At 50.6% G+C, this 25001-nt stretch overlaps 1 protein-coding gene across 6 annotated transcripts in view; it reads left to right on the top strand.

Annotated features, from left to right (window-relative positions):
- Window positions 1–25001, top strand: part of ATXN7L1 (ataxin 7 like 1) — a 239909-nt gene that overhangs the window by 55116 nt on the left and 159792 nt on the right. For 5 of the 6 annotated variants that reach the window (XM_079785976.1, XM_079785983.1, XM_079785977.1 and 2 more), the window contains one exon: window positions 20922–21026. In XM_079785976.1, the coding sequence (XP_079642102.1) occupies window positions 20922–21026 (105 nt within the window). Of the gene's footprint in view, window positions 1–20921; window positions 21031–25001 lie in introns of all 6 variants that reach the window. The other variant, XM_079785975.1, reaches the window with a different exon arrangement.

The raw sequence follows: 25001 nt of genomic DNA, 5'->3' as shown, positions 1-25001 counted from the left end.
CATCCCATTTACCAGCAGCGTGACTCTAGGCAGGTAACTTGACTTCTCCGAGGCCCAGCTTATTCACCTGTAAACTTCACGAGGCTCTTCAGAAGACTGAGTGAGGCCGTGTTTGGGAAACAGAGTGGGATCTGGTGTCGGGTCTGCTTTCATCGGTGGGCAGCAAGAGGGTATTGTGGCGGCAGGTTGGGCAGAGAAGGTGAGCCCTGGACTGCAGCACTCCCAGGCCCCGGAGGCCAGGAGAAGACACCAGAAGAGCAAAGAAGGCTCTCCTGGCTTCTTGCAAACTAAAACCTTACTCAAATATTTGTTTACAATCAAAACAAACACGTCTCTCTTCCTTAACTGCTCATGACCCAGCAGTGGCTGCTTGGCTTCCCTGCCTGCTTGTCCCCAAAATAGCTTTTGTCCCTACTTGTCAGAGGCACTGGACACCTTGCAGTCCGACCTGCCATCTCCGTGCACTGAACTCCGTTGCCTGTGTCCTCCTTGGCGCCTTCTGAGTGTTCCTTCTAGCTTCCTGCGCTGGCCCCTTTCCCTCTTCTTGTCCTTTCCTTCCCTTTCCTGGCTGATGTTCCCCAAATTCCATCCTGAGCCCTGTCATTGGCAGTGGCATTTCACGGGCTGACCCCTGCCCTGTTCCCGACTCATGATTGTCTCGATCTTTCTCTGATCCCAACTTGCCTCGTGTTCAAACTCAATAGGTTGCAAAATAAATGTATCTGTCCCACCTTCCTAAGTCCATTCTGGCTGCCATATGAAATACCATAGACCGGGGACTTAAATAACAGAAACTTATTTCTCCCAGTTCTGCAGGCTGGAGGTTCGAGATCAGAGTCAGAGTGTCAGCATGAGGTTGGTTTCCAGTGAGGACATCTCCAAATACCATCACATTGGGGGCCGGGGCTTCAACATAGGAATGCAGAAGGGAACACACTTCAGTCCATAGCACCCCCTGCCCTCCTGCTGTATTGCCATCCACCTTTCCCCTGTCAGTAACCCCAGCCAGAAAACTGTACGTCATTTCCCACCGTGGGTCAGCGCCGACTGTCTTCGGTCCTTCATTTGCTCTCCCCCTGTCCCCGGGTCAGACATCGCCATGCTCCCCACAGACCCCTGCAGCAGCCCCCTCACCTCCAGGCGTGTCCCAGCAAGTTCAACATTGCCTCCCAAACAGACACCCATCACTGTCCTCCACACTCTCCTCATACACACGTGCACACAGTAAAATCCCGCCTCTCTGCCATGTCTCTTTCCCTTCTTTTGGCATCCTTGTTCCCTGCTACATTCAGTTACCCTACAGTACCCTGGACAGGTCATCTCACGCCCTTACCTGCGCTGCTCCTCCACCCTAGAAACGCCCGCTCATGTCATTACCCAGCTCCTCATGTCATTACCCAGCTCCGGGGCCACCCCTGCCCTCCGCTGCAGCATGAGCTCTCCCTCCTTGGTACTCGGTTTCCCGCCCTTTACCATGTGCCGTGGTGTATTGTTTCCCTTAATGGTTTGTGAGCTCCGTGAGGGCAAGAATTATCTCATTCATTTCTCTGTACCCCAGTGCCTAGCATATGATCAATGACAATAAATAAGTGTTGGGTGAACAAATGGGTGAGTGGATAAGGCAGTGGGTGAGCCCATAACCTCCTCTTTCCTGCGCTGAATCCACTCAGATGCCCTGTAGGCACAGGAGCCATCGGCTGCCAGCCTACACCCAGGATGCACCAAGCCTGGGAGGCATGGGTGTTCCCCTTCCCGCCCCACAGCAGCAGGGGCCCTGCCAAAGCTGCTCTCCTGGCCACATAAACTACCCGCAGAACGCCAGCCCCTTGCCACCCCAGCGAGCTCACCACCTCTCCTCCAGTTCCTGCTGCCCTGCCTGCCTGTCTGCTCAGTTCTCACATCACTTTATGTGCCCTATCCTCTAACCGTCTGGCAAGTTCAGCCCTTTATTGTATCAGTTCAGTCTACGGTCTGGCTTGTTCATTGTGGGAGTGTGTATGTTGTCCTAGCTGTGCCCTCATTGTAAACTGGGACTTTGGTTTATGCCTCTTTTGTTCTTTCTCAGTCCTTGGACATTTGGCAAACGCTACTCCACAGGTCTTCATTCCTAACTGACCTTGTTCCTGGCACTTCCGACCCGTCTCCCTTTCTCCGAGCTGCCATTTCTTTGGGGGAAGACAGATGGCCTAGGAGTTGGCTCAGCAGACCTGGCCTCGCTTGTTTGGCTCCACCGTTTTCAAGCTGTGAGACTGGGAGCAAATAGCTTACCCTCTTTGAGCTTCTGTTTCCTTACCTAGAAAATAGAGATACTAACAGGGCTATTGTGAGGATTAAATTAATATATATATATATATATATATATATATATATATATATATATATATAATGCAAATTAGACCGGGACGCCATAATGGTAACACTCTGGCGTGGGCCCAGAGCCTGAGAGAACAACAGACAGGGCGGCACAGGAGCCGGAGAGAACAGCACGCAGGGGGCCGGCCCCCAGCCCCAGCCCCGCAGCCGCTGCGCTGGGCTGCTGGGGCCGGAGCGGAGACCCACAGGGTGGCTGGGTTCAATTCTGATCAAGGGCATGTACCTAGGTTACAGGCTCCTCCCTGGCTGGGGCCCAGGTCAAGGCTCATGCAGGAGGAACAAATCAAAGTGTGCCTCTCACATTGATATTTCTCTGTCTTTCCCTATCTCTCCAACGCTTTCTAAAAATCAATGGGAAAATATCCTCATGTGAGGATAAAAAAAAGAAAGAAAGAAATGGCATATCCTATGAAAGAGACATCTTGAAAATGCCTAAAGAAAATTGTCATTTTTTCATGGTAAAGGGACTGGAGTTTGTGTTGATGAAAACACCTTGGCAGCTGCGGCGGCCGGCAGTGGCAGCAGCAGTAGGGTGATGGGGGTGGCGCCTTCCCCTGATCATCCCGGTTGCCTCCCACAGAGGGAGACCCATGGGGAGAGGGCCTAAGCCATCAGTAGGACATCCCCTGAGGGCTCCTGGACTGTGAGCAGGGACAGGCTGGGCAGAGGGACCTCCCCCCCCCCCGACCCAGTGCACAAATTTTGTGCACCGGGCCTCTAGTTCAATATAAAAAGCTTATCACAGTGCCTTGCAGGGAGTAAATACTCCATAAGTGTTGGCTACTGTGATTGATGTTGTTTTCAATAATATTATTTTATCAACAAACCTTCCCCTTAAGGATCTAGCATAGATCAGTCCCTGGGCACCTACCACATGGAATGAGTGTTTGTAGGAATGTCAGACTGGCCTGCAAGTGGCTCCACAGGCTGCCTCTGAGTTCTGCCCCTTATTTGTTAGTGGGAATGAGAGGCTACTTTCTCCCGGGATGGGAAGGGAGCGCCGGGGCACCTCCATTCATCTCCAACAAGAGCTCTTCTCTTCTGTGACCCTAACCACCCTTCTGATTCTTATCCTGGTCCAGGGTGGGTTGTGGCTGCTCTTTACCCATTGACCCAGCACCCGGGACAGCCAGGCACAGGAGTCCCCTTAATCAGACTTTTAGAGATAAGACAGCCAGGCCCTTCCCATCGATTCGCATCAGGTGCTTAGGGTTCGCTTTTCCTCATTTGATGGTCTCAGCATAGCTGTCCCTTATCTTGAAGTGCTTTTCCTGGCACATCATTGAGGGAAGGCGGGCCAGGGGACCTGACAGGACATCCGGGGCAGACGGCGCTCCAAGGCCAGGACTGGAGGCCTCGGCCACACCTGTCCAGCCTCAGGGGTATGGCTGGGTCGAGGCTTTTTCTCTTTCTCTTCCCGAAGTCCCGTCCATCAGTGGCTTTGGGGGCACTGTAACCTTAACTAGGGTCACACCCATCCTTCACCTTGTAAGGCCCCTTACAAGATGCCTATGGGGTAAACTGGTGGCCACTTGGCTGGGTCAGAGAGGAGACAGTATCCTAGCCCATCTCTGTTTGCTGGAGAGGCAAATTGTGCATATGAGTCTCACCCTGTGCTTTCCCGTTCCCATCCTAGTTCATAACGGGGTGAAGATATATAAGATAATAGACATTTTTATGGGAAGGAATCTTTGGGGGCGCCTAGCCCAGCACTGGGTTGAACAGCTGCATCAAAATCACCTGGGAAGCTTTGTCCCAAATTATAGATTCTTGGGGACTCACTCCCGGAATGTCCAATTCAGTCCGTCTGTATCTTAAAAGCTCTTGGGAACTCTGGCTGAGGTGTGGCTCATGCATCGTCTCATGCACCACAAGGTTGCCGGTTCCATCCCCAGTCAGGGTGCATACAGGAGGCAAGCGATCGATGTTTCTCTCTCACATCCATGTTTCTCTCTCCCCCTCTCCCTTCCTATCTCTCTAAAATCAATAAAAACAGACCAGCTGGTGTGGTTCAGTGGTTGAGCATCGACCTATGAACTAGGAGGTCACGGTTCAATTCCCAGTCAGGGCACATGTCCTGGTTGTGAGCTCGATCCCTGGTGCGGAGCATGCAAGAGGCAGCCGGTCAATGATTCTTTCTCATCATTGATGTTTCTCTCTCTCTCTCTCTCTGTCCCTCTCCCTTCCTCTCTGAAATCAATAAGAATATTTTTTTAAAAAATAAAATAAAATCAATAAAAACACATTTTTTTAAAAAAGCTCCTGGGAGATTCAGACCCTCGGTGAGTTATATTACCACAAACCTGTCCCATTGCCTTATTTTGCCAGCAGGGTCAGGGATGCTCTGGGAACCCAGAGAAATCTCCTGTCTTGACAAGTCACTGGTAGAGAGAGGCCTGAAGCGTCACAGGCACTGCTCGAGCCCTGACTTCTCATGACCACCAGGGCCGGAGCTGTCTCCCTCCTCCCAGCTCCCGCTGGATGGGATCTGGGTCTCCGGTGTGAGGGCCAGCCGTGAGGCCCTGACTCAAGGGGCCCAGCAGCCCGTGGTTTCAGGGAAGCTGAGGAATGAGCCAGAGCAGAGAAGAGGGGCTCTCCGGCCATTCCTTAAAAAAGCCCTGCCGTGTAAACACATATATACCCTGTACCTCCACCCACACCCTCTCCCGCTGCTATGGCACCTCTGTGACCAACCATTGCTGGCAGGTGGCGAGTATAGCGTGGGACCCTCACTGGGGTCCTGTAAAGGGTCCATGTTGAAGTTGACTGGAGGGTGACCCCAGTGGGTAGATTTGACATCGAGGTAGAATATACAGCAGTGGGACTAGGTCTCAGTTTACCAATACTGACACAGCCCCAGGCCCTGAAGACACTGCGTACATTTGCCTTCTGATCTGAGCTTGTGGCTCTTCTAGCACGTTGACGCTGTCCAAAGATACCCAGCCCTGCCCCCAGCACTTCACGCTTGGAAGCCTCTGGAATAGCAGATGCAAGCTCCACGGAGATGGGCTGTGCATCTGGATCAAAAACAGCGTTTAAGCCAGAAAAACAAAAATACATGAACCCTGGGCAGCCCTGGACGGGGAAAAACAGCTATGCAGGGTGCTGGCAGGAGCCGCCCGCTGCGGGAGTCAGGGCCCAGAGCTGCACTCCTTTGGGAAAAAATCTTCCTAAAACTGCTCACCCCAGGGCTGTAGATGGCAGTTTGCTGGGGGGAGGCAGGGAGGGGGGAGGACTGCAGGGACCGGAAGCAAAAGCGTGAGGCTGGGCTGCTGCTGGTGGCATTCCAGGAGGGAGGAGCTTTTTTTTTCTGGTGAGAGGCACACTTTGATGGCACTATGAGAAAGCTTCCCCAGGCATGCAGCCCTTAAGTAAATAAAAGCACAAAAATAGATTTTTCAAACCGTGTCCTTCCAGAGCATAGTAGGATTTACTGAGAAATTGGATTGAATTCTCCTTGATTCACCTGATTGCTGAGTGGAGGAATTCAAAGGAAAAGTGTGTATCCCCAGCATGTCTGCTGAGCAGGGCGGACTGCAGGGCTTGCGGCCCTTAACGGGTCACCTCCTGAAAGGCAGCCATGGTATCTGAACAGCAGGCTGGGGCCTGGGACCCAAGCTTAGTTGCACCCGAACCTCCTGCTCCCGGAGATTTACCTGTAGAACCTCGGCCCTGCCTGCACGCTGTGGGTGGGTTTCCTGCAGCTAGGAAGGCCACCGGGCAGCCCTCCGGAGAGCAGGGCTGTTTTCCCAGTGGTGATGAGGGGCTGGCCCTGACGCATCCACCCCCTGACTCCACTCCACGTGGGTGTCAAGACTGCGACTTGCCAGATGGCCAGCCCCGTGCTGGGGCTGAGGGTATGACCGCAGAGCACAAAGGAGGTTTTCTCCTGAGCCAGGCCATGAGGACTAAAATACCGGAACACCACTAACGTATTTTAGAAACCAGGATATAAATGGCTCCAAACCATCCAAAGACCTAAATAGAGTGCCCTGGTCCATGTTCCACAGAGTTGGGTTCCAGAACCTTATTACAGATGAGAACTAGCGGTGTGCTAGTGTGTGGGCTCTCTGAACAAATTTAAAAGCCACGATCTGTAGCATTCGCCAGTTTCTGCCGTGTAAACCCTCCCACCATGGTGAATTTCAAACGGCCAACACAAAGTCGCTGAAGGCGGAGCTGCGGGGAGAGGCACACGGTTGTCTCCAGCTCACCACTGAATACGTCTCCAACCCATCTATCCAAAGAGTTAGAAGTAGGGGTACCTAAGAGGGGCACACCAAGCCACACGTGGGGGTACCACAGTGGCATCCCTACTTGTGCAGAACACTCCCCCATGGCTGACAGGATCTTTTCACCAGCGAGAGGTTCCATATCGCCCGACTAGCACAGGGATCTACCAGTGGGTGTGAGTGACCAGATGTCTCCACGTTAGTGGTTTCCTATTTTGGACAATTTTGGGGGTTATCACACCCTTTGGGGAGCTTGTTAAACATGCATCCTCCTGGACTCCACCCTCAGAGAGTCTCATTTCATAAATCTGGCAGAAGGAACAAGCATCTACATTTGGCCACCAAATTACAGGTAGAATTCACGGTTTGAGAAACCCTCACCTGCTGTTTACTCCCCCTGCGGTAAACAGAAGGTTCACAACCGGGTGGCTATTAGCAATGGTTTCTTTCTCAACACTCACTGTTTTTACTCCAGTGCAACAGGGTTGTTGTTTTTATTTAATTTTTAATATATTTTTATTGATTTCAGAGAGGAAGGAAGAGGAAGAGAGAGATATAAACATCAGTGATAACAGAGAACCATTGATCAGCTGCTTCCTGTACGTCCCCTACCGAGTATCAAGCCCACAACCCGAGCATGTGCCCTGACCAGGAATCGAACCGTGACCTCCTGGTTCATAGGTCGACACTCAATCACTGAGTCACACCGGCTGGGCAGGGTGGTTGTTTTCAAAGTCCCTCCATGCAAAATCTGGTTCTAAATCATAATAATAGCTCACATTTATTCAGGGCCTCGCAAGCACCAGACATCAGACGTGTTACCCCCATCTCATCCTGACAGCTACCCCATTATTACCATCCCCATTTTGCCGACGAGGAAACTCAAGGCCAGAGAAAGTTCCCAAGGAGGTGATGCTAGGATTTAAATCCAGGCAGTCTGGCTCCAGAACCTTCATTAAAAGCATGACACTAGCCCGGCTGGTGTAGCTCAGTGGTTGAGCATCGACCTATGAACCAGGAGGGCACAGTTCGATTCCCCGTCAAGGCACATGTCTGGGTTGTGGGCTCCATCCCCAGTGTGGGGCGTGCAGGAGGCAGCCAAATCAATGGTTCTCTCTCATCATTGATGTTTCTATCTCTCCCTCCCTCTCTCTTCCTCTCTGAAATCAATAAAAATATATTTAATTTTTTTAAAAAAAGCATGACACTGAGCCACCTCTGCAAAACAGTGTTCCGCAGTGGCTTTGCCTTTTGGCTTAGCTCATTCAGGCTAAAGTCCAGTTCAGCTTCATGGGCATTTAGTGAAGTGCCTCTAAGATGCCACTTAATCCTTGCAGCAACCTTTTGGGGGAGGTCTGACTGCTGTGTTCCAGCAGAGGAGAGGTAGATTCAGAAGGGTTCTGGGGCTTGCCCATCATTGCACAGCCAACTAAAGGCAGAGTGGAAATGTGTTGCTGATCCCAGTACCCCCAGTTAAGTCTCCTGAGTGGCTCTTAGTCTAAAGTAAGGCAGCTTTGATGCATCAGCACTCTTTTAAGCATTGAGCCTGTTTCTGGCAGTCTTAATTTTTAACTGTTAAATGTTGGAGTCCATATATAAAACAGTGGTGTGTAAAGGAGGAGGACAGGCATACCCACCACTCTGTGTAAACACCAGGCAGAATGGGCCAAGTCTAGCAGTAAACACAGAGGACTGGGCACACACCGAGAAAGGGTTTGTTGTCTCTGCGGGAATCGAAGAGGGCTCCCTGGAGGAGGTGGCCCCAGAGCTGGCCTGGAAGGATGTGTAGGTCTTTGGGGAGTGTGGAGGGAGGGTAAGGAAAGGGCGGGCGGGGGTGGGGGAGGACGTGGTGGGAGGTGAACTGACACCCAGGGGCATGACCAGACCCCAGAGCCTCAGGAACTTTGCTGAGTCGCCCTTTTCTCCTCGGGCACAGAACTGGCTTCATGCTTGATTTGTGATTGAAGACACTGTGATTTTCTCCTCCAGCTGATCGATCCTATTTTCCATTACCTTAAAACAGCTTTCTGTAATCCTCTCATGGTGGATTTTTTCTTCCCGGGCGTCTGTGCTCAGAAAGCTGCTGGCTTTGAGCACCAGCCCATCGGAGTAGTTACCAGGTGTGTGTGGCTGGAGTGAGGAGCCCAGATGTGATGCGCTTTTGTTCTTAGAGCAAAGGTGCATTTCTGACCTTCGTGCGCATTGGTGCAGTGGCGGGTCCCGCTGGAGTAGCTCTGGCTTCCCCGTGAGCAACCTGTTCCTAGGGGAATGCCTGGAGTGTCTGTCAGCCACTTCCCGCAGCCTGACTGTCCCAATGGCTTGAGTGCTTTGGACACTGATTCCCAGGGACATGAAGCAGTTCTTGCCACTGCCCTCTGGCTGTGCCAAGTGGACACATCTTGTAACGGAGCCAAATGGCACATTACCTCCGAGCTGTGGCAGCTGCATTTGGGCGATCATTGTCATCTCTAAGGGCACATGCCGGGCTCCATAGCCTTCACAAACACCCTCTGGGGGGAAATTGCCGCAATCTCTGTCAGTTACAGATAAACCACAGCCAGAGCCAGCTCTGCTTTGCACTCAGAGCCATTGGCAAGTGCCACGGGATCCAGGCTCTCTCGCCTTAGAGTCTCGGGCTTAGACCCTCTGGACAGGAATCACTCCCACTGCTGTGGGATTCGCCAAGACCACAGGCACTGGGACAGCCTGTTTTCCTGGCCACAGTCTGACTGATTCCGAGCGTGTACCTCTTCTTCATCCTGAATCTGCAAGCAGAGCGTTCGTGGAGCCCCCACAGCGGAGCAAGGTTTTGGGGGAGGGGGGGTAGGAAATGACAGGGCACTTTCAGGGGTGGGTGTGTTCTGTGGTCTCTGCTGCATGTTCTGGATGGCAGTAGGAGCAGGAACTTGCTGGCTGAGGCCTGCCTGCCGTGACAGTCTCACGCAGGCCTCTGCAGTGCCTTTTAGAATGCACATTCCCTGCATTCATGAGGAACCCTGGGGGGGTGGGGGGCTTCTACGTGGGTCGGATGTCAGCTTGACCTGGCAACCTGCCATCTAAGAAAGCTCCCAGATTGCTGATTTGGAGCAGGTGGACCGTCTCAGCGGTAGATGCAGCCTGGCCTCCGTGCATTTCTCTATGAAAATATTCAAACAGTGCCGAAAGGCCTAAGAGAAGTGCTTCTTTCATCGTTGCCCTGGTCTTGGGAGCCCTGTGAAAGCCCTCAGCACATGTGGTTTGACTCCCACAGACAGCTGGGTTCCCCAGCCCACCCCATTCCTTTGCTCAGGGCTCTCCATCTTGTTTTCATCAGGACAGAGTGAGAACCTCCTGGCATATGAATCTCAAGAAGCAAGATGGTAGACATCAGGCTCTCCGGTATGCCTCAGAGCAGCCCTTGTTTTTTCAGCCCGAAGTCTGTTTCGGAGAGAAGGCTGAATTCAGTGCCTACAAGAACTTCAATTCAGATTTCTGCTTGGCTCCCACTGCATAAACGGAAGGGAATTTGAAGCTATGCAAGAGGCGTGGTCCATGCTCGCATGTAGTTTATAATACAGCCTTGAACACTAATTAATATTTTGCTGTTGTCTAGGTTTCCTTTTTCTTTTTAATTTTAATTTTTATTTTTGTAAAGCCATCTCATCCTTGTCACCCAAAAAAGGTAGCAGTTGGTGTAGCAATAAAACAGGTTCAGACTGCCCTGACTGGTTTGGCTCAGTGGATAGAGCATCGGTCTGTGGACTGAAAGATCCTAGGTTCAATTCCGATCAGGAGCATGTACCTTGGTTTTGGGCACATCCCCAGTGGGGGGTGTGCAGGAGGCAGCTGATCGGATGTTTCTCATTGATGTTTCTAACTCTCTATCCCTCGCCCTTCCTCTCTGTAAAAAAAAAAATAAAATCCTATCTAATAAAAGGGTGATATGCAAATTGACTGTCACTCCAACACACAAGATGGCCACCCCCATGTGGTCAAACATGGCTGCCACAAGATGGCCAGCAGAGGAGGGCAGTTGTGGGCGATCTGGCCAGCAGGGGAGGGCAGTTGAAAGGGACCAGGCCTTCAAGGGAGGGTAGTTGGGGGTGATCAGGCCTGCAGGGGAGGACATTTATGGGTGACCAGGCCAGCAGAGGAGGGAAGTTGGGGGTGACCAGGCCTGCAGGAGAGGGCAGTTGGGGGGGACCAGGCCTGCAGGGGGAGGGCAGTTGGGGGTGATCAGGCCAGCAGGGGAGGGCAGTTAGGGGCAATTGGGCCGGCAGGGGAGCAGTTAGCCATCAATCAGGCTGGCAGGGTAGTGGTTAGGGGGTGATCAGGCTGACAGGCAGAAGCAGTTAGGGGCAATCAGGCAGGCAGGCAGGCGAGCGGTTGGGAGCCAGCAGTCCTGGATTGTGAGAGGGATGTCCGACTGCCCATTTAGGCCCAATCCCACCGGGCCTAAATGGGCAGTTGGACATCCCTCGAGGGACTCCCAGATTGGAGAGGTTGCAGGCTGGGCTGAGGGACACATACCCCACCCCCCACCCCCGTGCACGAATTTCGTGCACTGGGCCTCTAGTATATTATAAAAAAACAAAACAGGTTCGGACTGAGTGAAGTCCACCTCAGAACCACAGTACTCAATCAATGTAACGCTTCCTCTGATAGGCAGAGAGGTATGTAAAAAGATAGAGATAGAGATGATAGGTAGATAGATGATACATAGATTAGATGGAGACAGATAAGTACAATAGATATATATGATTGATAGATGATAGATAGATAGATAGATGGATAGATAGATGAAAAGAGATAAAATAAATAAGATAGATATATCAAGAGAGATGTTTGATGGACAGAGATGAGAGAGATAGATGAGATGATATAATTGACAGATGATAGATGAGATATAGATAGAATATATCAAGATAGATGATAGACGACATATATAATTGATATCTATAGAAAGAGATTATAGAGATGGATAATAGATGAGATAGAGATAGATGATAGATTAGATAGATGATTAGAGATATATGATAGGTGAGATGATATAGATATAATAGGATATATAGGATAAGTAGATCAAGATAGATGATTGATAGAGATGATAGAGATAGGTGATAGATATGATAGGTATACATAAATAGATATAGATGATAGATGAGATATGATTGATAGATAGATAGATATATAGATAGATAGATAGATAATGATGGATGAACTATAGATAGATGGCCTTCACTAACTCCTTTTAAGAATAAACCATTCAAATGTTGTGCTCTTTGGTAACATGGATGGGGTATTCTCCCCTCCTCCCCTCTTCCTTGCTCATCCTTCTCCTGACACACTCCGTGGTGGACCAGTCATCATAACTGAAGAGCCAGAAAGGAACTAAGAGATCAGTTAGCATGCAGGTGCCCATCCTCCAGGCTCAGTTAGATTGCCACAACAGGACACTAAACTGTGCTGTATGAAAAGGCACCAGAAGAGCCTTGGCCGGTGTGACTCAGTTGGTTGAGCATTGCCCTGTGCACCAAAAGATCACCAGTTCGATTCTCATTCAGGGCACATACCCAGGTTGCAGGTTCAATCCCCGGTTGGGGTGCATGGGGGAGGCAACCAACCAATGTCCCTCCCTCTCTCTCTCTCTCCCTCCAGCTTCCTCTGTCTAAAATCAATATTTTTTAAGCCTTAAAAAAAAAAAAAAAAAACCACCAGAGGAGATGTCCTATTGATTCCCCTCGACCCATTTCAGCTATTCTTAACATCACTGTTCTGTTCAGTCTGAAAATTCTCTTTGATCATACATTTCTTGCAAGGAAAAGCATCATATTGGGTTATCACTTCTTTCTCCCCAAACCCACTGCCCTATTCCATTAAATATGGCACCCACCTCCACCCCACAGAGATCTCTCTGGGTTGGGTTGGAAAGGATATCATCAGAGACTATGCTAGGAGACTCACCTGGACCCAAGAAATGCCCAAGATGGAGGTTCCGGGTCGCCCCACAGTCACTTGGAAGCTGCCCTCACACAGACTAAGGAGGCTTGCGGTAGGAAATGCCTGTTCCAGAGAAGCAAAGCAAGGCCCACTGAAGAAGCGTTGAGGAAAAAATGCCCAGGGAGGCCTCGTGATATTGCAAAAACAAATATTACCCAAACTGCAGTCCTCAAGTTGTAGGTAATGTGAGCATAAGGATTTAAGTGAACATTTAAACATTTAAGTGACCCAGCTGGGAGAACCTGAGAGGCAGGCGCCTGGTGATGACTCTGGTGAGTCACAGTCCTCTCTACTTATCAGCCCTGTACGTGCCGCTAGGCATGAGGCCTGGGGAACGGACTGGAATTCCCCCCAATAGTTTGGTGGTTTTCTCCTCTCTCTAAGTCATAGTGAACTATGTAATTTTTACCTACAGGCCCTTCGTTGAATATGCTGTACCCATCCTTGTCCTCTACACAGAACTTCTCCCAGGCTGGGCCTAGGGCATTGGGTCTGACTTGGTGAGGGCGTAATGGGGCTCTCCTGTCCATGCAGCTGATCTCTAAGCCCAAGCAACCCTTGCTGTAAAAATGACTTTAGCCAGGATACCTTATCAGGACCCAGAAACCTGCCGAAGGGATTACATGTTTCTCATCTGTCCTGAGGACCAGAGGTGGGGATGCCAGGCCAGAAGCCACCTGCTGACCTGGCTGGAATGATGGACAAAGATATGTATGACTGGCTGGACAGGGGGGACCCTGGCTGTCCTGCAGCTGCTTGAGGGAGAGAATCAGGGCTACGTTTACATCCCCAGGAACATTTTTAGGGACAAACTGTTGCATTGTTGCCTAAACCAGGCATAGCAAAGGGGAGCCCTTTGCAAAATGCTTCCCCTGGCTACCGGGGATATCACTGCCCAGCCAGCCCATCAGATCCTCCGCCAGGCTGGACTCAGATCGCTGAGTGTGCCCCGGGCTGCGCCTGGCTGCTGTGCTGGTCCAGTGTGGTACAGGGTGGAGTTGAATCAAGAAGAGTGGGTGAAGTCTAGGTCTCCAGGCCCTGAGCACTCACTGTCTAGATGTACAAAACACCATGCAGCCCCCAGGTGAGGACATAGAAAATGGGACCAGACGGGACACCCAGAAAGCACCCCTAAGCCCACCCCAAACACTGGCTCCGAGAGGCCATCGCTGGGGATGGGGGTGGAGGCTGTGTTTCCCAGGGGAGGCAGAGCCCACCTGCATGCACGTAGGATGGTGAGGGCAGGAGCTAACTGAGGTGGCCCATCTGGAGCGTGTCCTTAGAGTCACATAGTCCTTTTCTCAGAGAATGAACAAGCAAACATAATTATTGACCTTGTAATCTTAGATAACAACATGGATATCAGGGCAATTTATTATCATTTACAGCATCCCCCTTTGAGAGAAGAGAAAATTAAGGGGCATCAAAAGTAAATCGATTTCCTGAGAACTTCATTTATTAGGCAGCTACCATGTACCAGACTGGTTGGCTAGGAAGGTATCAGGTCGTGATTCCTGTCCTCCAGACCCCAGTCTGGCGAGAGGTGTAAGCCAGTTGCTGTACTGCAGCCTTAGGAGAGCCCTGGTTCTGAGGGCCTGGGGCGGGGGAGATTCGGCCTCTCCTCCGGGTGCATCAAAGAAGGCTTCCCACAGAGTGGACAGGGGAGTCGGAGAAACGGAAGGAAGCCATCGATGACAGTACGTTGTATTTTTTTCCATCCTGCCTGTGTACCAGCCTCTTCATTCATGTCATTTAATTCCAGATGAGAAACAAATGGCAACGTTAGGATTTGAACTCGAGACTGCCAGACTCCAGGGCCCAGCTCTCAGGCATTGCAACTTACAAGGCCCATGACATAATAGTTTTTGCTCTAAACTCTGGGCTGCAGTCACCTCCTGGGACCCTCTGCCTTCCCTCCTCGGGCTGCAGGATGAGAGTCCTGTTAGGTCTGGTGGAAGCCAGAGGACAGGCTGGTGAGGGGGGCTGCCCTGTGGCCCGAGGCCTGAGGGAACACCCCACAGCCCCCTTGCCTCAGTACACCGTGAACGCATGTCTGTAAAGGCTCTTCTGAGGGAGCAGGGATTCTGCTGTCTCGCGTGGCCGTGGGGGTTGGTTGGGGTTTGTGGGCTGGTTGGGCTGGGGATCGGGAGAGAATAGTCCATGCAGCATAACGGGGGGCTTCCACCTGCCACCAGGCCTGGCTCCTGGCCCCGGCCTCGCCAGGGGGTGACTTCCTGCCCAGCCGCAGCCAGAGGAGGCTGGGGCCCCTTTCAGTCCTTGGTCTGTACGAGGAGAAAGGCTCAGCGCCCGCCACCCGCTCACACTCGCTCGCCGCCCTCATCGATGCTGCAGAGCTCACCGAGGCCCGCTTTCCTAGGCCTCGCGTTTCAGTTTCCGTGCCCAGATTTCGTTGTTTTGAAGCCCTCCCATCAGGCCCTGGGTTTTCAGAGGTCTGAACAACAGAAAGTGGCCGCCCTATTTGCATTTTCCTAGAGGGGAGTTGAAGGTTCTGCTGGGGAAGTAGGAGGTGCCAGGTCTGCTTTGAAGACCTCCGGTTGTTTTGTTCTGTGAATTGAAGGAGATTTTTGGGGTTGGGGGACCAATAGAATCACCCTGTCAGCAAAGGAGAAACGTGTTTTTTTTTTCTATCCCCTCAAGCTTTCCGTTTGACATAAGTGATTAAAATGCAGCTGAAAACTCCACTAGCAGAGAGAAAAGATGAATTAATAAAAGCTGTATAATGAGCATATTAAGACTAAGGCTGGGGGGGGGGAAGGCTCCGAGGACCAGCCTCTCCCGGCGCAAGAGGCGCTCCTTCTGATCTGACACACGTCATCTTTGTAGGTGCCTTTCCGTGTCCGGATTCCAGTCCGCTTGGAGGCAGTCACGTGTGTCCTTGACACACTGTGACTGTTCTTCCCAATAATTTCCACGTCTGAGTTTATGTAAGTGGAAGCCCACAAATCAAAACCGCTGCCAGCCACCAGCTCATCGTTTTGATCGTTTTCCAAAGAAGCCCAGTAACACCGGCTCCCTGGCTGTCACTGGGTCTCTGGCTGTCGCTGGGTGTCACGTCCTGGGGTTCGACCAAGGTCTGTGCCAGTCCCCCACCACGGGCAGCGGTTTACATTGCAAGCGGGACTCGCAGTGGGAAGGGCCTGGAGTGTTGAAACTACATAAATCCATTTCAACTTTTTCCTGTCGATATTTTTTAGAGTCAGTTAAAAGGGGGGGCATAGTTTTAAAATGCAATGAGATTGTCTTTATACTAGAGTAGGACGACCTTGCCATTTTTATCATTCCTATAGCAGCGGAGGTGGTTTCACAACTCGGGAAGAGACTTTTAGGGAAACCAAGCCTTTTTCCGGGGCTTGACCTTTCTTTTTAAGAAACTAAAATTCATAGTCGCGTGTTTTGCTTGCTTTCCCCACCGCGGGGTTTCTGTGGTGAGCGCAGGTGTCAGCAGTGGCTGATAAGCTGGCCCATCGCCTTCAGAGAGGTCTGCTCCTGCAGCTTCCCCGGCACCCTGTGCTTTACTGGCGTTCCCACTTGCAAGGGGAAGGAGTCAGTCCTTACTCACGCTTTCTCACGTTTTGCATCTTTTGAACTCTCACCAGTTGTGGCTTCATAATGTCAGTCTCAAGCTTTGGGAGGTGTCTAGGGGCAAATTCAAACGGGCACAGCATCTAGTCTGATCCTAAATCTACAAAACCAGCCGTCTTCCCATCTTAGAAACAAGTCCGGTACACACAGTGAGTCGGGGGTGCCGCCGCCTTTTCCTTCGCTGCAGCCATTTTCAAAAAGCGAGCACTGGATACCAACTAACGTTCATACACACACACACACGTGTGACTTGGTCAAAAGTGTTCCCCCCAGAAAGCTGTGTATCTCAAACAAAATGCTACTCCCGTCCTGTCCGTTTCTTTTTCAGTACTAACTTAAGAAACAGTTAACCAACTACACAGGAAATCAGTTATTTTACTTTTGTAGAAACTATTCTGCTGTCTTAATCAGTGTTTCTCCTTCCATCACAGCTGAGCTTAGTCCCCTCCGTCCCTCCACCACCTTCGGGGTGGGTTTGGGGTGGGAGTTGGGAAGTGAAGGCTGCAGTAGCCTCAGGTGCTGTCAGGGAACAGGCCCATTTCGTTAGACGACGTTGGTAACACGAGGGAGCATTGGCTTCCGAGTCTGTGTCCTGGAATCTCATTCCACTTTACAAATCGCAGCCGTGAATCTCAAGCAAATTACATCACTTGTGTTTCCTTGCCTGCAAAGTGGCGATGACGGTAACATCACAGATTAACGATGAGGATTAATTAGGATGATGTCATCACATAACGAAGTCTAGAAGGATGAATACCACTCGGTCAGCAGTGGTTCCTAGGTGGTGTCGTCACAGGTGGTTTCACTCTCCCTCTTTTTCCCATCTTTACTCAGTGGTGCACTGGTAAATGTTTAACAACCAGCGCTCTGAAAGAAAAGACCTGATTTGTAGTGTTTGCCCATTTCCATGGTGTAAATACTCCCAGGTGGCTGATTCAAGCTGCCACCGTGATATCACTGAATGAGTTGGGAAGAGACATGCACAGCTAGCTCTTCCAAGCTGCACAAGCCCACCTCAACAAACCACTGTTTTTATCTTTAACTCTGCTCTGAATGTTTTAGGGTGGTAAACTGAGAGAGAGAGAGAGAGAGAGAGAGAGAGAGAGAGAGAGAGAGAGAGAGAGAGAGAAGGAGAGGGAAAGGGAGAGGGAGAGGGAGAGGGAGAGGGAGAGGGAGAGGGAGAGGGAGAGGGAGAGGGAGAGGGAAAGGGAAAGGGAGAGGGAGAGAATTAATAGAATACCTAGCTTTGTGCTGAGCATACTAATTTTCAATTCTTCCTGTCCTTCCTCTTCATCCCTGAGCAAACAGCACACGGCTATGATCGCCTAGCCACCCGAAGTGCTTCCGAGCGGCCAAGTGCCCTTACCTTGTTCCCCATCTCAGAACTGGGCAGCCTGTGGAGGAGATTCTAAGGTGGGCCCACTGAGGAATGAATCACGTAGACAAGCAGGTTCTCTCGCTTTCTACAGAAGACATGCTCTGAGCAGACATGTGCAAAGTTGAAGCTGCCCTAGAGGAACTCAAGAAAAGTCCCAGTGGAATGAAGGGCCCGGAGTGCAACACACCCCCAGGTGGCCAGTCTCTGACCAGCCTAACCTTTACCTTCTACTCCTGACATACTAGTAGGAGGTGTGTGGGGCACAGGGTGGAGGCCCCGCAGATTTCCGGAGGAATACAGAAACAGTGGGACATCCAGTGGAATCCCAGCGGGCCTCCCAGGTCATCTGGCGTGTATAGCAAAGGTGCAGAGACACAGTGCCCGCACCCTGCAGGGTCTGGTCTCAGCTTCCAGCCCTGCCCTTGGCACAGCTTGTGGCACAGAGTAGGTGCTCAAGAAATTTTTGTTAATGCTTGTTTTTTAAAAAGTTAATGAATTTCTTTTATTCCTTTAGATCTATTGCAGAAATGGTATAAGGCAACTCAGTAAGGTTCGCTGAATTAATAAGTGTCTTAGTCCTCGCCAGCTCCTGATCTCACATGATATAAAATGTAACTAAATCTAAATGAGATGCAAGGTGTTCATAAAAGTTGCCAGTGATTTTAATTTTTTTTTTTTTGCTCCTCTGTAGTTTTCAAATGTGTCTTCAAAGAACAGGGATCACTTTTGTTATTTGTTAAAAATGTTCATTATAAAAATAACCTGTAAGTAAAAAGTAAAACAGCAGGGTGTCAGCCGTTCAGACGCGAGAGGCATCCTCTCCATGCTGCGAGGCTCCGAACTGAGGGCCCGGGCACGTTGGGTGGGCCCAGCATGGGCCTCCTCACCCTTCCAGACTCTTGTCACAGTTGGGTTCTCTCTCAGCCTCTGCTTCCACAAGCCTCCCGCCCACCGGGCACTGACTAATAACGCTCCCCTTCCGTAACACGTCTTAGTCAGAAGTGGAAATAGAGACACGTCCGAGAGTGGGGAGATCACAGGACCACCGGCAGATTGGAAATTCAGTGCACCCGGGTCCCCAGCTCTGTCCCGGCATGTGCTCTGGGGCGAGCTGGGTCCACATGCACCTGGAACCCGAGCAGGACCCTGCAGGGGGAGCCGGCCTCCCCCTTTAGTAACACGCCTCCTCGGGGGAGCAGGGGCCTCAGCTCCTTGCATACCACACAGGCGTCGATTCTACTTCCCTCTAAGAAGCAGGGCTGCTCTGAGTAAAGAACCCGCAGCCGTGATGTGTGCCTTAGTGAAACGTTTGCTTGGTTATAAACGAGCCGTCCCCGTATCATGAGGAACTCGGCTCTTCCCTGTGGCCTAGCCCTGCAACTGGGGGAAACCGTTGTGTGTTTGGTGTTTTCTGTTAACAACACTGGTTGGGTCTGGAAAATGAGGGCTCGGGGAGTTGGGGAGAAGCTGTTCAAGGGGTTTGTGTCAGAAGGCATTGTCATGCATACACTGTCTCAATTCCTCCGTCAACTCTCTGGTGGTTATGAGCACCTTGCTCTCAGGGCTGAAGTGTCTCTAGAGCCAGTGGGCTAAGAAGAGGTAGGCCAGGTGCTTCCAGGACTCTGCCTCCACCCAGTTGTGCACAAGGAGATGTGACTACCTGTTTCCTCAGAACTGATCTCTTTTTTTTTTTTTTTTTTTTTGACAATTTTTGTTCACATGCTAAACAAGTCACCCATTTAAAGTATACAGTTCGGTGGTTTATAGTATACTGGAGGCCTGGTGCTATCACCCCAAGCCCTGGCCAAGTACCTCAGTTGTTCAGAGCATCATCCCAATACACTAAGGTTGTGGGTTCAATCTCTGGTAAGGCACATACAAGAAGCAGTGAATGCATAAATAAATGGAACAACAACAAGTCAATGTTTCTCTCCCCCCGCCTCCTTTTCTCTCTAAAATCAATAAATTTAAAAAAAAAAAGAAAAGGAAGGAACCATGCACCTTTTAGCAGTCACTCCCCAATTCCCTCCAAGCCCCGCTGCCCAAGACAAACCCTAATCTAATTTTTGTCTCTGTAGCTTTGCCTGTTCTGGACGTTTCCTATAAATGGAATCATTCAATTTGTGGCCCTTGGTGTCTGCCTCCTTTCACTTAGCGTAATGTTTTCAAGGCTCACCCATGTTGTAGCAGGTATCCATACTTCATTCCTTTTCATGGCTGAATAGCATTCCATTGTCTGGTTATGCCAGATTTTCTTTATCCATTCACCAACTGGTGAATATCTGGGTTGTTTCCACTTTTGGCTATTATGAATAATGCTGCTGTGAACATGCCTGTACACGTTTTTGTATGGACACATGCGTTCATGTCTCTTAGGCCATGTAACCATATGTCTGATCCAGTCATTTTTAGTTTGTTTGTTTTAAAACCTTCTGTAAGTTCCCATTGTTCTTAAAATCAGGTTCAAAATCCTTACCTCGATCTACAAGGCTTATCACCTCTGCTGGGCTCTCCCCTTGTTCTTCTGTCCCAACTGAGAGGTTCCTCCAGCACAGAGGCCCTCCTTCCCTGGCAGGCCTGGCACTTTCCGCTCCCTCCCCTGGCTCTGTGTTTATCTAACCGCCCCCCCCCCCCCGCCCCCCCGCTAACGCTAGTGGAAATAGCTCCTCCCAGGGAAGTCTCCCCAGAGCATCCCATGAGGTTAGGTCCACGTGCTGTGATGGACCCTGCACATCTCCTCAGCACGTGCCACAGTTACGACCACACGACGACCTGTGCGGTTATCTACTTAATGTTTCTCTCCGCTCCCTGTGAGCGCCAGGGGAGCAGGGCCCTCGCTCTTGTTCACCAGTCATCCCCGGCACCTCGCATGGTGCCTGGTGCACTTGCTAAACGTTGGTCAGATGAATGATGCAAGTCTCTTGTTTTGAGGCTTCTTTCACCTTGGGGTCCCCCCAGACCCTCTTCCCCCCTCACTCACCTGAGAGACCTCTGCTTAAGTCAGAATGGGTTTGGGGGACCCCCTCCTAAAACAACTTGTGCCTCCTTGGGTCCCAGCTCACATGGCTCTCTCGGGACAGGCTAAAGCCCCATCACATGGGACTCAGGGAGCCCGGCCACCACCGGCTACCCCAGCAGCGGCAGCCAGCCATTTCCAAGGGTGAGAGAAGGAGGTATTCTCTGAGGCAAGCGCTTCTCTGAGAGTTGGGGAGCTGCATTATGACTAACCACGTTCCCTCTAGTGAAGATTATTGCCTTTCTGGGTGTCTCGTTTGAAAAACGGTCCTTGAGGAAGCTCTACACCTTCTGAGACTTAATTGCTTTTTCAAAAACACCTGTTTTCATTTCCCCCACAGATATGCACTTATTTGGCCATTACCCAGCACATGACGACTTCTATCTCGTAGTGTGCAGTGCCTGTAATCAGGTCGTCAAGCCACAGGTTTTCCAGTCGCACTGCGGTAAGTGGACTCCTGCCGCCTCGCGGAGCAGCGCCGCCCGTGGGCCCCCAGACGGGGTCTGGCCCTCTGTCTGTCTTAGCCCAGGCCTGTGGGCACATCCTCCGTGGGCTCAGCCTCTGCTCGCAGGGCAACTATCTTAGGATCTGTAGTCCTGCTGCTGAAACGCTCAGACCTGGCAGAGCCAATGAGAGAAAACCTGCAACTTGTTTAGGTGGGTGGGACTAGACTGAAACCACCCACCCGCCCAGCCTTTCCGCAGCCCCTGCAGGTGACACAGGGAGGGGAGAGCGGTGGCTTGCTCCTGACATGTTGTTCCCCTGAAAGAGAGGGCCAGGCGGGGTCTCCGGGTCTACACCAAGGGGGCCTGGGCGTCAGGAGCCAGTCCCTCTGGGCCATGGGGTGCTGCCCTGAGGCTTGCCTATAAAGCTTCAGGCTCAGCTTCTCCTTTTCCAGGAATCCTCCATGTAAAAAAAAAAAAAAAACAAACGCAGGTGTTTGGGAATCCGCTTTCCCTCTGAATTTTTATATCCTTGGTGTAATGAATTGCCTTCATCTCGTCACCAGCAAAAGCGGGACTCCCTGTCAGTGCGGGCGCCATGAACGTACAACAGATAAAGTCCACCCTGCCGCTCCCCTCAGGAAAGAATAAATAGCTATTGACCTGAGATGGGAAGTTACTTAACCTCTCTGGGTGGAAGTTCCCATATCTCTTTAAAGGGGGCGTTGGACCAGATGATTTCCAACGCTGTAATATGCTGTCAGTTCCAGAACAGTATGTCCCAGTCTTTTTATTTAAGCCATACTCTTTTTGATGAACATAAAATCTAAGTGCCCTCCTTCACTGTTAAATGTCAAAGCACATTAAATATTGTGCCTTAAGTAAATCAAAGCAATTATAATATTACTAGTGGCCCGGTGCACGGATTCATGCACCCGTGGGGTGCCTCAGCCTGGCCTGTGGGGATCAGGCTGAAACCAGCTCTACGACATTCCCCCTAGGGGTCCCGGGTTGCAAGAGGGCAGAGGCCAGGCGGAGGGACCCCACCAGTGCATGCACCAGACCTATAGTGTGCATATAAGATCTTTGGTTAATCTCTTTCCACCCTCCCCGCTCCCCACTTCCCTCTGAGATTCATCAGTCTGTTCCATGTTTCCATGCCTGTGGTTTCCACTCCTGTGTTGAGCGTCTGCCCCCTGGTGGTCAGTGCGCGTCATAGCTACTGTTCAGACGGTCTAACGGTCGGTCGCTTTTATATATATATATTTTGCGAGCTACATGTTATCCCTTTCTCACAATCAGAATTTCTCGTTTTCCCCCTGCCCCTTCAGTTATCACTATTCTGTAATAATAGGTATAAAATAAGGGGAGTTGAACTTATCTAAGCTCTTCTGTAAATGTATTTGGAACTATGGAATACAATTGACCCTTGAACAACACTGGTTTGAACTGTGCAGGTCCACATATAAGAAGGTTTTTCCATAACTATGCAGTCGGAGCTCCATACAGGTTTCGAATCCGTGGGTTCAACCCACTGCCAGCTGAAAACAGTGCATATTTTCAGTCTAAGGGTTGGGAATCCATGGATGTGGAGGGCCAACTATATCCATTGTCGTGCGCCATTTTATATAAGGGACGTGAGGATCTGCGGAGTTTGGTATCGGCAGGGGGTCCTGGAACTAACCCTGTGGATACTGAGGGATGGCTGTAGTTTTTATGTATCCTAATATCGTTTATGAATATGTAGATATGTGATATGTACATATCTAGATACATCAAATTTTATCTGTGTATATACTGTAGGTATGCTAGTATTTTGTGCTCATAATATACAGAAAGAAAAGCCAAGCTTTAGGGGCACTTTCCAGCACTTGCTGACCTGCACAGGCAGAGAAGGCCCTAAAAGTGTGTACAGAGAGCTCTGTTTAGAGGCCGTCTCCTGCCCCTCCCTGCAGCCGGCCCTGTGTCCTTGGGCTACTTGCTTACTACTAAAGGCTTTGGTTTGTCTAGTCTCTTCCATAAGGAGTGGCTTTGTGAGTGCTTCTAGCTCTAACCTTGTCGTACCTGGCAGAATGAGCATGAGAGGAACAAGTCGTGTGCCCCGCACGAGCTGCCCTTCTTGTTCAGTGCCGTGTAGCAAATGACCCCTCCCTTATGCCGGAAGAGAGAAAAGATCCAACCTCTCCAAAGAGACTGTCAGAGACCCGGTGCTGGTGCTACGAGCTGAGATGGCCGGTGGGGTCGAGAGCAGAGCAGGGGAGAGAAGAGCCCAGACTAGCTGGGTGGTAAATGACTATGGAAGCTCTGTAGCCAATTGCCTCTGTGTGTCCAGCAGATGCAGAGGCCAGATCACCCTGAATGGAGTCGTCATGCATTCATTCACAGGGATGTGCTGCTGTTCTGGGCACTGGGATACAGCAGCAAGCAAGGCAGACAGAAATCCCGTAAGCCCTTAAAACCTTCACTGGGATCTTAATTCACGGGCAGAGACTTTAATGAAAGAAACGTGAAAGGGACCCAGGACTCCACTGTGCCCTGCAGAATTCTGCCCAAGGCAAGGCCCCACCTAGCCTGTGAAGGAGGCCTCTAGGGCTTGGCTCTGCTGATTCATGTGCCTTCCTCTATCCTAGGCCTTTTGGGACAAGAGCCAAGTCTTGCTTAGGGGGAGAACCAAGTGTTTTGTGGCATCTGCTTTGAGCAGTAAATTAGTTTGGGGGTTTGAGTTACTGATCTCATCACCCAAAGCCCAGTCTCTGTTGAGCTTCCTGCTGAACCAGCTGACAAGCAGCAATGAGGACACCTCATCTTCCAGGTGTGTGTCCTGTCGATTCACAGCCCATATTTATCAAGGCCAGGAGAAGGCAAGCAGAGCTCAGAACCATGGCAACTCTCCAGAGACAGCGAGGATTTCTTTGTTTCCCTAAGAATTCCTCCTATAGTTTCATGGCATTTCTTTTTTTGGTGTTTTATCCCGAGTCTTACTATTTTCAACAAGTTAAAAAGAATGTCACTGTGCTAAGTGTTAGGCACTGTGCTAAATGATTTCCGTATCTTTGAGCACGTAATCCTCTCATCAGCCCTAAGAAGTAAGACCAATATGATACCATGTTGAACTTGAGGAAGATAAAGCATAGGAATGCCTTGCCCCAGCTCTCAAAGCGAGGCAGGTGTAGAGCCTGATTTTGAACACAAAATCAGGGAAGTGCATGCTTTGCCTCCTTGCTGGTCATTGTCCCTCACTGCCTTGCTGCATAGATCGCCTGTTGTCCTTGCCCTGCCCAAGCTCCAAGGCCTGACCCATTCACCTGCCAGGTAGCACCTCTTATGTAGTACAGGGCTTCAGACTTGATTTTGTTAGTTGCAGAGCTTTGTCCAAATAGAATCTCATGTGGAACTTCAGTCTATAATTATATATGCAAAGAAAGCCATCGGGGTTGAACTTGGGGTGGCCTACTCCTGACCTCCCAACCACCCAGACCTTCATAGAACAGCATTTGAAGTTTGTTGTAATGGAGAGAACATGGAGTTTAGAGGCTAACAAAGCAATTCACATGACTCTCCATTAACTGTAGGGACAGGTTGCCTCCTGTCTCCCCATCTTGCCTGCAAAATAAGGACTCTGTCTGCCTCATGGTGCACAATGACTGGTGTGAGGCACCTTCCTGCAGATATACCCAGAGCATGGCTTCATTTCCTCCCCACTTCTCCCCTTGGCATTCCTCTCCCCTGTGTCCCCCTGGATTGGATTTACACCTCTCAGTACCCATAGAACTCCTTTCTCCTGTGCCACTTCCCACCTTCTGCCACGCGCTGCAGTTAGCTGTGGACTCTCTCGAACATTTACCAACTTCTAGGATTCTTTCAGGATCAGGGGTGGTCCTTTTCAACTCTGTATTCCCAGCACCCAGAATCATCCCTGCCGTGGCCCTGGGAAGCAGAGCTGCCATGCAGCGGGAGGGACACTGCCCAGGGGCCAA

This window comes from Cnephaeus nilssonii (genome assembly GCF_951640355.1).
Source record: "Cnephaeus nilssonii genome assembly, chromosome: 12".
Lineage (NCBI taxonomy): Eukaryota > Metazoa > Chordata > Mammalia > Chiroptera > Vespertilionidae > Cnephaeus > Cnephaeus nilssonii.
The sequence above is the reverse complement of the archived record's forward strand: the minus strand, read 5'-3'. Positions and strand labels throughout refer to the sequence as shown.